Raw genomic sequence first — 12,477 nt, forward strand, 5'->3', positions numbered from 1 at the left:
GCGACTAGGCCTGTGAGCCATGGCCGCTGAGCCTGCATGTCCGGAGCCTGTGCTCCGCAACGGGAGAGGCCACAACAGTGAGAGGCCCGTGTACCACAAAAAAAAAAAAAAAAAAGGGTCAACTTTTCACACACAAAAAAACTGGAGTAGTACAGCTTTTTTTTTTCCTGTCACAATACATCATGAACATTTTTCCACATGAATAAAAAGCAAAAATTGACATAATCAGAAGGAGAAATATACAATCTACAAGCAAATGGGCAGATTTTAACTCAATTCACTCAACATCTGATAGACAAAATAATCAATAAGGATATGGCATACTTTAGCAACACAGTCAATAAACTTGACCTCGCTGACACATATAGAACACTCCCTCAGCCATGCACAATGCACACGAAATACAAGCCAACAATAAAGCGAGTCTCCAAAGACTTCAAAGGATTAAAATCCTACCGAATGTATTCTCTGATCACAGTGGAATTCGTGAGAAACAAAAAACAGAATGATAACTAAAAAACAAACGTTTGAAAATTAAGCAAAAGACTTTTAAATAACTCATGGGGCAAGCGGGAAATTTAAACTGAAAGACAACAGAACTATGACATATCAAAACTTGTGGGATACAACTAAAGCCATACTTAAAGGGAAGTTCATAACCTTAAGTGCATAAATTAGGAAAAAAGAAAGATTGAAAATCAGTGATCTAAGTATCCCTCCAAAGAAAGTAGAGGAGACGTATACAAAAATCCTTCCCTGGGCTTCCCTGGTGGCGCAGTGGTTGAGAGTCTGCCTGCCGATGCAGGGGACACAGGTTCGTGCCCCGGTCCGGGAGGATCCCACATGCCGCGGAGCGGCTGGGCTCGTGAGCCATGGCCGCTGAGCCTGCGCGTCCGGAGCCTGTGCCCCGCAATGGGAGAGGCCACAACGGTGAGAGGCCCGCGTATCGCCAAAAAAAAAAAAAAATCCTTCCCTGGATGTTGTCCACTGTCACCACTCTTGTTCACCATCACTGTCTGAGGCAGTGCGATAAAACAAAAAAAAAAAGAAAGAAAAGGTATGAAGATTAAAAAGGAAGAAATGAAACTTCCACTATTCATAGATGACATGACTAGGTTCATAGAAAATCCAAAGGAACTTACAGAGAAACTATTAGAATTAATTAGTGAATTCATCAAGGTTACTCTCTATATAAAGTCAATATACAAAAACCAATCGTATTTCTACATACCAGCAATAGACAATTAGAAAATAAAATTAGGGACTCCCCTGGTGGTCCAGTGGGTAAGATTCCGCACTCCTAATGCAGGGGGCCCAGGTTCGATCCCTAGTCAGGGAACTAGATCTCACATGCATGCCGCAACTAATAAGCCCTCATGCCGCAACTAAGGAGTCCGCATGCCGCAAATAAGAAGCCTGCATGCTGCAACTAAGACCCAGCACGGCCAAAAATAAATGAATAAATTTAAAAAAAAAGAAAATTAAAATGGGGACAACACCTGTATCCTGAAGCCCTATTATGAGTATTAATGACATAACAGGTATAAAATCCTACCACAGTACCTGGCACGTAGTAGGTACTCAACAAATGACTTCGTGACATCATCATCACTCTTGTTAACGTATTCTTATCTGCCCAGGCCCAACCCCAGCAGCTAGGGACTGGTCTCAAGGGCTAGCAGAGTCTGCGACCTCCCTTCACATCTCCTTTCCAGCCCTAAAACCTTTTGAAGCCACCCTGCAACCCGGCAGGGCCTTTGGGCCTCTTCCTCACGCTCCAGAGAAGTCTAAACACGGGCAAGAAAGATGTTCCATGCAAAAGTGAGTCTCTTCCATTAAAAGTAATCTTGGAGAAGGATATTTATTCATGTGAAAAGATGTTCATGAGATATTGTAACATGAACAAAACTAGCTGTACTACTCCAATTTTTTTAAAAAAAGTATGTGTGAGTGTGTGTATGGGTCTCTTTGTATGTGTTTACAGAAAAGACTGGAAGGTACAGAGGTCAGCGCTACTAGTGTTTATACTGGAAGAAGATAGGCTTACGATGATGGTTATTTTCCTCTTTTTGATATATATAGAAAGATCTCGTGTGTGTGTGTGTGTGTGTGTGTACGGAGAGAGAGAAATGTTTTCATTTAACAGTTGACACCAGAATTCCTCCTAGGGAAAATACCACGGTGAGCTGCTGGGAGAGAAGAGAGAATATGGGGAAGTCCGGGGCCACGCGGGAAGCAGTGGCTGCTGGAAATTCCCTGGGGTGCAGGGGCTGAAGGCCCCATGAGAGCTGGCCGTGTTACGTTCTGTTTGGGGTTATGGGCGCTGCCCTGTAGGAATGCTGCCTTTGCCTCGTCCCCATCTGCCTCATCCTCAGTAAACCGGACCATATTCTGAACACCCTCTGCGCGGGGTTTTATGGACATCGAGGAAGGACCTGAGCTTCATGTATGAGTCAGGGTGGTGGGGACAGGAACAGCTACAGCCCATACAGGCAGAGTCCCGGAACATGCCCTTGGAGGACCTGCAGGACCCAGGCATGGCTGTGCACCTCCCAGGTGCTGAGTCAAGACCCCTACCTGGCGGCTGGAGGCCCCGTGGAGTTGAGACCCCAGCTGACACTGGGTGGCATTTATTCTTCACTTTCTCCACAATGAGCATATGTTATTTGTTCAACTAAAATAGATGTAACTGAAAAAAGAATGTCTGTCACCATCCCAGCCACCGGGCAGAGTGACCACGTGTTGACCAGATGGGCAAGCCAGGCTGGGGGAGCGCACAGCATCTCAGCCGTGTCTCTGCTTGACTGTAAGGACATAAAACAGTGCGTGTGTGTGTGTGTGTGTGTGTGTGTGTGTGTGTGTGTGTGGTGGGGAAGGGGGGTGTGAAGAATTGAAAATCGTTGTGTGTTAAGGGCGTGGGACACTGCCTGACTCTTTCCTCTTTTTGTGATTCCTGTTGCTGTGGCTCTGATGCTGTTTGTGCAATAAAAACAGGAAGGAGTTGGTGAGCGGGTCAACGTCACTTGGTCAGATGAAGGGACTTTCTCCATTCCTCACCAACTGTGCCCTCACTGGCCCTCATTCCAGAAGTGCACGGGCACGCCAAGGAGGGGACCCCAGCGGCACCTCGCACCTGCACTCCTTCCAGGGCCCAGGGCCACACACTTGTAACCTCGGTTCACCTTCACAGAAATCCCTCCAGGCAGGAATTCTTGTCCCCAGTTTACAGGTGAGGAAGTAGAGGTTCCCAGAGAGGTCACACAGCTGGTACACTGGCCGAGCCAGGGAACCAGACCCCGAGCCAGGCCTCAGAGGGCGGAGGACTCACTGTGTAGACGGATTCGGGTGGAGGCTGCTCCCGGCTGCTGGCAGCGCTGGGGCCCTTCTGGGCAGTGTGCTTCCGTGGAGCCTGTGTCTGTCTCTGTGGGGAAAGGAGTCAGGGCTGGGGACCAGAGGCTCTCCTTCTTCCCACCCCCAACCAGACCCCACCAGAGGAAAGGATGGCAGGTTGTCATGAGGCCACTCAGAAGTGCATCACTCAGCACCTTCCATCCACCCTCTCCAGGGAAACAGGGCAAATACCTGCAAGACCTACATCAAACCACTCATCTGCCCGGGGACACCGGACATGATAAACATCCCGGCGAGGCAACTGCCCACCACCCAGTGCCAGAGCACAGTGCCCGCAGTGTGACAGGGTCCCTGGCTGCAGCCCATTACTGTGGGTGTTGCTGAGTGAGCCAGCGCAGGCCAGACCAGGTGTCCAGTCCCTCTCTGGCCCTCACTGGCTCTGCGGCCTCACTCAAGCACTTACTCTCTCCGGACCTCAGTTTCTCCAGCCATCACCCTCCTTTGCGAGATTGGTGCACAGATTCAGGGAGGTGATGAGGGAGTCAAGCACTCTTGACACTCGTGGGCCACTTATGTGGCCCTTGGCCAACCACACACACTCTGGTTAGCCAGGTGGTGTGAAGAAGGGGACACCATCCCTGCCCTCCCGGGGCTTAAGACCTGGTGGGGAGATGGACAACGAACCAGCAGTTTTACCACGTGTGGTTCATGCGCTGACCCACGGGGACAGAGCCCCTGGCGCACAGGAGGGAAAAAACGCCTCGCCTGGCAGGGAGGCTGAGAGGAAAGCTGTTTAAGGCCGAGATGTTCATTGGGAAGAGAGGCAGAGGGAGCAGGTCTGGAAGAATTTAAAGACGGTCGGCGTGGCCGGAGAGGCGAACCTGCCCTGGTTGGGTCAGGACGGCCATGCTGGGCTTCGAGAAGAGGGTGGACGGTGGAAAACATCTGAGGGCTTTAACCAGGAGGCGCCAGGATCAGAAAGTGGTTTCAGAAAGCTCACGCTGGGTGCTGCGTGAAGCGCTAATGGTCGTGGAGGCCAGGGCAGTGGGCCTTCGGGAGGGTGAGGGCTCAGTTCCTTCCAAGTCAGAGGGAGGCTGTCCGGACGCCCCCCTCATCTCAGGCACACCACACTGCCAACAGTGAAGCAACACAGCCTCATCTCGGGGCAGGACCTAATTAAAAACCCTAGCCGCCTGCCAATCCCCAGACCACTTACTTGGGATTAGCTCTCGAGAGCTGCTTAACACTCGGGCAGAAGCCAGCGCCACCCCCAGTCGCAGCATAATAACGGCTCGGGAGTACCTGGAGCCTCACTGGGTGCCAGGTGGGGCTCTAAAGGCATCACTTGCCTTATCTCCTGTGCCTCTCAACAAACCTGCAAGACCAGTCTTCATATCATCCCTGTTCCACCCATGAGGCTGTGAAGGCTCAGAGAGGGCTGACAACTTGCCCCAGGTCACAGAGCCAGAAGTGGCAGGGGCAGGATTGGAACCCAGGTCTGTGTGATTCACCAAGATGCTGATCTGGCAGTACCTGGAGTTTTCACTCCCCTGTTTTGTTTGAAAGTGCAGGTCTCACAGAGAAATCGGTGCAGGCATCCGGGCAGCACTTCACAGTTTACAAAGAACTCTGGGACTTATTGTCATTTAATTCTCATAGTAGCCTAAGGAGGTGGGCATGGACTTCCCACTTGCCAGAGGAGGAAACAGGTTTGTCCAGCTAGTCATTGACTGCCCTTGGATCAAACCCAGATGCCCAGTTCTCAAATCTCGTGCCCCTGCCCTGCACCACCTACTTCACTGCCAAGGCTGGCGGTGTGGGCTCATGGGCAGGGGCTCTCCTGGACCCCATGGGGAGCAGCACCCAGGCCTGGCCTCGTGGCATTCCTATTGAGGCTGGTGGGGCCGCCAGGGAGGTAACTGCCACTGTGGGTTCGTGAGGAGTCCATGTCTACCAGGGGCTGGGGCAGACTTCTCAGGGTTTGCTTGTGCCCTGAACATAGGACAGGAGTCTGAGGATGTGTCCCAGGCCAGGGAAACAGTGCAGTGTTATTACTGGGGTGGTGATGCTCCTTGGAGCCAGCCTTGCCCCATCTGGATGCCCTGTCCCAGACCATCAGCATTTACCCTTCCAATTGTGATTTTCAAATGAATAAACCAATCGGCAGCTCAGGAAACCTGTAGAGCCTCTGTTTCCCCCTCTGTAAAACGGGAGCGATACTATCACCTTGCCCACCTCACAGCCTGGCCACCTCTGACTCATCTTTCAGGTCTCAGCTCTCATTTACTCCATCACTCCTTCCATAAGCACTATGTGTCAGGGTCTCCCAGACACTGGGGACACCAAGTCCCTTCTTTCTGGGGCTTATGCTCTGGTGGAGGAGACGGTAATGACACAGAAGCAAGGGTGTGGGGAGCAAAGCAAGAAGAACCAAGCGAGAAGCAGGGAGACCCACATTCTGGGCGAGGGGTGATGGAAGCCGGGGCTGGGGTTGGGGCAGGAGAGAAGGGGCTGGATCCTGGACAGACTATCGGCAGGACTTGCCGAGGGATGGGCCGTAGGGGGAGGGAGGGGGCGGGCACAGCAGCAAGCCTTCTGGCCTGAGCATCTGGGGGCCTGGTACCATGTGCTGAGCTGGGGCCGACCTGGGGGGACTAAGGAGTGCTGTTCCTGACCAGGTGGGTGCAGACGCCCGTGGGTGCCCACACGGAGTGGACGTGATCTGGGGCTCGGGGTGGGGGGCTGGGGGGCTCTGGGCAGCCACATTGGGTGGGACTGTAATCCCGGGAGCAGAGCCGTCACGGAGGAGCGTAGACAGATGAGGAGATCTCTGAGGAAGGGGCCTGGGAGGTGCCAATGTTCAGAGGCCATGAAAATGTGGGTGACCCAGCACAGGGCCACCGGGGGATCCTAGGACCAAGGAAGGAGTGTGCCGTGGAGGAGGGAGACTGTGTCTGATGCCCTGCGAGGATGAGGACGGATCAGCATCGGAGGCTGCCTGCTCCGGGGAGCCAACCTTGACCCCAGGTTGAGCCCTCGAACCTGCTCTCAGGACAGGAATCATCTGCGTCTTCTGAGTCAGTGGCTCCGGCTTCGATTCATTTATCAGATGTGCTGCTGGCGTCCTCCATGCCTCTTCCTCCTCGGCCCTGTCCTCCCGGCCCCCGTGGCTGGCTGCCGGGCCTGTCTCTGGCCGGGGCTCCCACTGCATGCTTTGCTCCTGCGCTCAGCTCATGGTTCAAACGCTGGCCATCCAGTTCTGGGGCAGCACCTACAGGGGCCACGTCCGAATTTGGATCCAGCTCCGGGAAGCTCTGGGAACTTCTCTGGCAACACAAACCCAGCAGCAGCTTCTGGCCTCCTGAGTTCTCTCTCCTTCAGGACCAGGTTCTCACAGCAGCCCCTCCTCCCTCAAGTGCAGGGAGGGACGGCAGGAAGTGTCCATGCACTGTGCTCCCACCAGGGGTCGGGCACCAGCTGGTGACTCGCAAATGCGGTCTCTTCCACCCTTTTCGGGTAAGGGTGGGGATCCATCCTTATCCCCATTTCTGGAGGAGAAAACACACTCGGAGAGGGTCGAAACTTGACAAGAGGACAGGGGCTGCATCTGTCTTGCTTTCCACTGTGTCTGACGATTAGCCCAGTGCCTGGCACACACTAGACACTCAACAGCTATTCCTGAAGGAGAGGAGGGAAGGCGAGAGGGAGAGGGACGAAGGAGGCAGGGTCTCCGAGGCCGTGTGGCAGGAGGAGGGGCTGGGATCTGAGGTCAAGCTGAGGCTTCGAGGTTCACGCTCTCCCATCCTCCCTTCGAGACTTTACTGAGCACCTACTCTGCACCACTGTCTCCCTGGCCTCTCAGGACACTGAGATCCAGTCATTAAAATCCTCTTTTTGGGGCTTCCCTGGTGGCGCAGTGGTTGAGAGTCCGTCTGCTGATGCAGGGGACACGGGTTCGTGCCCCGGTCTGGGAAGATCCCACATGCCGCGGAGCGGCTGGGCCCGTGAGCCATGGCCACTGAGCCTGTGCGTCCGGAGCCTGTGCTCCGCAACAGGAGAGGCCACAACAGTGAGAGGCCTGCGTACCGCAAAAAAAAAAAAGAAAAAAATCCTCTTTTTGCAGAGCAGGGGCTGAAGTGAGGGCTCAGGGCCAAGGTCTTGCCCTGGCTCTGCTCTGCCCTCACCGGCTGTGCGTCACACTTCATGGCAGGCGTTTGTGTGGTCATACAGTAAGCCAAGTGGCGGGGGGGTCCACAGACGGAGTATGAGTCCCTCAGCACCCCTGCCTGAAGCCCAGTTACTGTGTCCACACCCAGGTTGAAGCCTGGGAGCTGCTCGGTGAGGGCAAACAAGAGCTGTCCTGCCTGTACCCATCCTTGGAAGAACAACAGGGTGGGGAGGAAATATATTAAGGGCCAGTCACCGCCTCTCTGAGCCTCACTTTTCAGAGCTGTAAAATGGGAAGAAAAGTCTCTCACCAGGTGACGCTGGGACGCGAACCAGAGCACGCCTGGGAGGGTGCCTGGCACCCAGCGGCCCTGAGGAAAGGTGTCTTCCTTCCTTCTGGGCTGCCGGGGATCCGGAAAATCTGAGATAAGGTTTCCTAATCTGGAGGGCTAGAAATGGTAAGCACGCGGGCTCATGGCTTCCATCAGACACTCAGAGGGACCCGTGGCCCGGAAAAGGCTCAAGAGCCCTGATTTCTTGCAACAAGATCAAAAAGGACCTGGTGGTGGTGAGTTGGCAGCACAGGCCCAGCCACAGCGCAGGACGAGGGAGGGGGCCCTGGTGCAAGTGGCCACGAGGAACACCTATTCCAGGCACCCCCTCATGGGGTGGCATCCCTAAGCCATGGTGAGTGGGGTGGGGGCAGCGTCGCCGTGTGCCCGCAGCCCCTACCTTCTTCCAGAGCAGCAGGGCCGTGGCCAGGATGCCAAGGACAGCCAGGAGGCCGATGAAGCAAAGAAGCAGGAGGTCCTGGGGGCCCTGCGGGGGCTCTCGGTAGCCTGTGTCTGGGTGCAGGGCAGGGAAGCAGAGACGTTAGTTGCCTGGGAGAGACACCCCCCACCCCCCAACCCTACTTACAACTCTCCCCCACCAGGACCCCCAGACCCCGCCTCTGCTGAGGTCCTCCTTCCCACACTCGCCTTGGCTACGTTTCTATGTTTGCTGCCTTGATTCCTGTTAGGAGTCAGGACTACATCCTTTGCTTCTTAGGTGCCCCTGCCTCGGTGACTTGGGTCCACCGAGAGGTGCTTATGGGACCTGGGTGAGCCATTTCGCCTCCTGAGGCCTCCTCCTTTCCACACGTGAAGTAGTGATCATACAGGCAGGAGTGGTGAGGGTGAAGGGGGTGGGCTTGCACAAGGCCTGGCAGGTGCTGCCGGCACCAGGGGTAGGTGAGAGCACAGCCCAGCCCCTTCCCTTGAGCCATCCAGCCTTTCATCCACCACTTTCTCCTTCCATGCCTCTGTCCACCCCTCTGTCCAGCTGGTTGGCCCAAAATTACAGAGTGCCAACCACATGCCAGGCTCACGAGCGTCTGTTATTTAACTAGCACATCCTGCTACCGGGCGCCAGCCCTCGCATTCAGGATCTCACTCATCCCAGGAAAAGCCTCTGACAGGCAGGGTATTGCCATGAAGAGTAGGTCCAAGGTTATATCCTGGCAAGCAGCAGGACTGAGGGCCAAACTCAGGTCCGTGGGATTCTGTAACCCTGGCCCCTACCAGCGGGAGTCGCAGAGGTGCCTCAGAGAATCGCGACTTCAGTGATGGGCTGTTCTTAACCTTTTGGAGTCATTACTCTTTTGAGAATGTGAAGAAAACTAGGAATCTGTCCCCAGAAAGATATACACGAGCCATGTCTTTGTTCACAGGTCTCTGCAAACACACGTGCACATGCCCCATTCTGTGCTCACCGAACTAATAGTGCCAAAGGGACACTGAGAAAAGGGCCTGCCAGAGGTAGTCAGACCCACACCCCAGGCCTCTGCCCCTGCCACACAAAGATGGGCGTCTCGGCACACCTGTGTGGCCAGGGGCTCCCCGAGGCTGCTCTGTTCTGTTTTGCCAAAGCTGAACAACGAGGCAAACGTTCCCCACTTCGGCTCCTGTGCCCCAAAGTCTGCCGGCTGAAACCTCCGGGCCCTTCGCCCTGGGAAGAGACGCGGAGGAAGCTCACCTCTGACCAGGATGAAGGTGCCGTTGCCTGTCACCCTGGAGCCCGGCCAGCGGACGGAGCAGTAGTAGGTGCCAGTGGCAGCTGCGTCAGGCAGCTTGGGGGTGATCTGACACTCTTCGGTGTGGGTCTGGTTCTCTCTGCCTGGACCAGGTTTGCAGCTGGTCTTCTCCTCAGAGCTCATCCGGCCCAGGAGGTCCACGTAAAAGTAGCTGACTGTGAAGTGCTTGAAGGTGGGGGTGTATGGGTAGGTAATCCTGCAGCCGAAGGACACGGCCTTGTTGGCCAGAGACACCACAATGGGGAGGCCGGTGTGGGTCACCGACTGCCCTCCTGCAGGGGAAGGAAAAGGAGAGAGTGGTAACTTCGATCCCCTGCTTCCCCTTGAGGACCGTGCCTCACACTCACACGTCCCACGCCCTCAGTGTGTGCAGGTGGTGTCCAAGTGCTTTACACGTGATGACTCTATACTTCCCAACACACCCAAGGCACAAGTGTGTAAGGGCTCCATTTTACAGAGAGGAAGAGTCTGGGGTCAGGGAGGTCAAGCCTCTAGCTTTCAGTTTCTCTGCAGGTATGGAGCGGAGCTGCCACCCCCCCAACCCCGGGCTGGATGACCCCAGACCCCACGCTTCCAACCACTCTCCCTCCCAAAGGTCAAGAAGCCACGTTGGATAAAATCACAGGTCTGAGACAACCCGACGCTGGTGAAGGATGAGAAGTAAAGAGGAAAGGGGCAGGAAACAAAATAATGAAACCCTTCCTGGCAGGAAGAAGCACTTCCTGGCGTAGACAGACGCACAGAGGGAGGCAGGTCTGCCCAGGGCTCTCCCCAGCCTGAGGGGGAGGCATGCCAGGGAACAATCAGGAGAGACACACCTTTCCCTGAATCTGAGCTTGGAGCATTTGTCAAGTTTTTATAAACTATAATAAGCAATGCCCCAGAAGCAGTTTTCCAACAACACAGAGGTGCTCCTTATGCACCCATTTGGCCGTGAGCATGACGAAGGCAGTTCTCCGGGAGCTGTCTTCTCCCCCACCCCCGTGTACCACCCCCCTCTCATCAGAGGCACCTAGGAAAACAATTTGAAAGCCCCCAAAGCAGCAGCCTGCCCGGCTGGGCGGCCCGCCCTCCCGCAGGCTCTGAGGCGCTGGTCAGGTCCTGTGCAGGGTCAGCACAGCTGCCACCTCTCCCCCCGCCCGGACTTCAGCTGCACAAGCCACGCCCACCTTCAGTACGCCCTGTCCCCCAGCGCCTTCCCTCTCCTGCAGATGAACGACAGACAGTTCTAGACTGAGGTCGGCATCGAGCAGCCTAGAACATGCTGGCCAGGTTGCTAATCGGGAGAAGATGCGTTGGAGCCACTCGCGGGGAGCAGCAGGGTTTAGGTGGCTGGGGAAGTGAGGCGTGGGCCTCCCACCTGCGGTCCGTGTGGCTCTGGCGAGAGGCCAGGCCGGTTTCTTTGGTTTCTTCCTGGGTCCTTTCAGCTCAGCCCTGGGCCGGATCCTCAAGGGAGGTGAGGCCAGGCCCCCTGGGAGACTCGGGGGCAGGGGCGGAGAGGGTCCTCCACACCCGCTAATCCCTCCAAGCTCGGGCCAAACAGATATTTTGAGCTTCCTGGGGAGCAACTAAAGAGACACCCCCTCCCCCGAAGAACTCAAGCCAGTTCCAGGGAATCGGCTGGTGTGTCTGGACGTCACAGTGGGTTGATTTTGTCCTGTGTGATGCTCACGTGTGGAGACGCCACTGAGCCAGCCCCGGGGGCGCCCCTCTGGTGAGCGGTGGAGAGAGGACTTCACACCGCACCGTGGACCTCTGGGCTGCTAGTGGCTGCTGTTTAGCTAGAACGATATATTCATTTTGTCATAAAACAAGGAGCCTTGATTCAGGCCTGAGGTTGGAGGCGTGGCAGGGGCAGAGTAGGGGTGCAGAGCTGGCGGGAGAGGGGTTGTGCATGACCCCCCCAGGGTCCCAGGTGGGCCGAGAGGACAGGAGGCGAGATGAGCAGTGCTCTCCAGCCCATGCTGTGTCCTTCCTGCGCACAGGCCACCGCCCCCCTCTGCAGCCACCTCCGCCGTCCTCTCTGCCTGGGACCGCCACCTCCTCACCTGGCCAACGCCTAGTGGGTCCCCCAAACTCGGCTCAGGAACCACTTGCCAACTCTTCCGTACCTCCCCTCATCTGGTTCTCCTGGTGACCCTGCGAGGCAGCCCGCCAAGCGCCAACAACAGGCTGGTGTTTCCTCATGAGGGTCGGCAGGTTGGAACCCAACCAAAACCACCGGGAAAGTGGCTACGCCGAGGCCTCTCCCCCTCCCCCAGGGCCGCTTGCTCCTCCTCTCCCGTATCTAAGAGGCCCCTCCAGGCCCGGGGAGGCTGGACGTGCTGTCAGCACGGCGAGGCCACCTTCCTGTTTGTCCTGGCAGGAAGACGTTCATCCAACTGTCTTAAAAAATTATCCCCATTTGAGGTGTCTTTCTAGAAAATGAAGGAATCTGCTAGTGCAATTAAGCCAATCTTTTACATTTCTGGGGAAATCTATAAAAATAGATGATCATTGTTCTGTATTCTTCTGGGATTTGTTATTTTAAGGTCAGAGGGACAGGACTGTGGAAGTGTATGGTCTTGGCTCAGGTCTGCCACAGAGAGAACCTCAGACCTCAGGTGAAACTGCTGTCTCCAAAAAGTGAAGGGATGAGGCCATCTCTGTGGACCAGTAAGGTCCATCAGTCAGGAGACAGCAGGCCCAAACAAGGAGGAGGACGGGAGGCCTGCTCTTGCAGCAAAGGCGATTGGGTTCTGACCTGATGATGTAGCTAACTGCTTCCAGGGCCCCTTCTTTTTACTGGGTGTCAGCACCCCAGAGCCTGGACCATGGCAGCCCAGCTCCCACCTCCTCTCCTGGACCTGTGCCTCCAAGAAGCCCCTCTGGGGTCCAGGCTGCTC

The 12,477-nt window shown here is 55.6% G+C and overlaps 1 protein-coding gene across 1 annotated transcript in view; it reads right to left on the bottom strand.

The window, feature by feature from the left end:
• The window catches only part of NFAM1 (NFAT activating protein with ITAM motif 1), a 33,510-nt gene that overhangs the window by 7,723 nt on the left and 13,310 nt on the right, over positions 1 to 12,477 (bottom strand). The window contains exons 2-4 of the mRNA XM_082666696.1: positions 9,535 to 9,864; positions 8,251 to 8,363; positions 3,329 to 3,421 (exon numbers count right to left, since the gene is read on the bottom strand). Coding sequence (XP_082522822.1) covers positions 3,329 to 3,421; positions 8,251 to 8,363; positions 9,535 to 9,864 — 536 coding nt within the window. The remainder of the gene's footprint in view (positions 1 to 3,328; positions 3,422 to 8,250; positions 8,364 to 9,534; positions 9,865 to 12,477) is intronic.

Source organism: Grampus griseus (genome assembly GCF_964374135.1).
Source record: "Grampus griseus genome assembly, chromosome: 11".
NCBI lineage: Eukaryota > Metazoa > Chordata > Mammalia > Artiodactyla > Delphinidae > Grampus > Grampus griseus.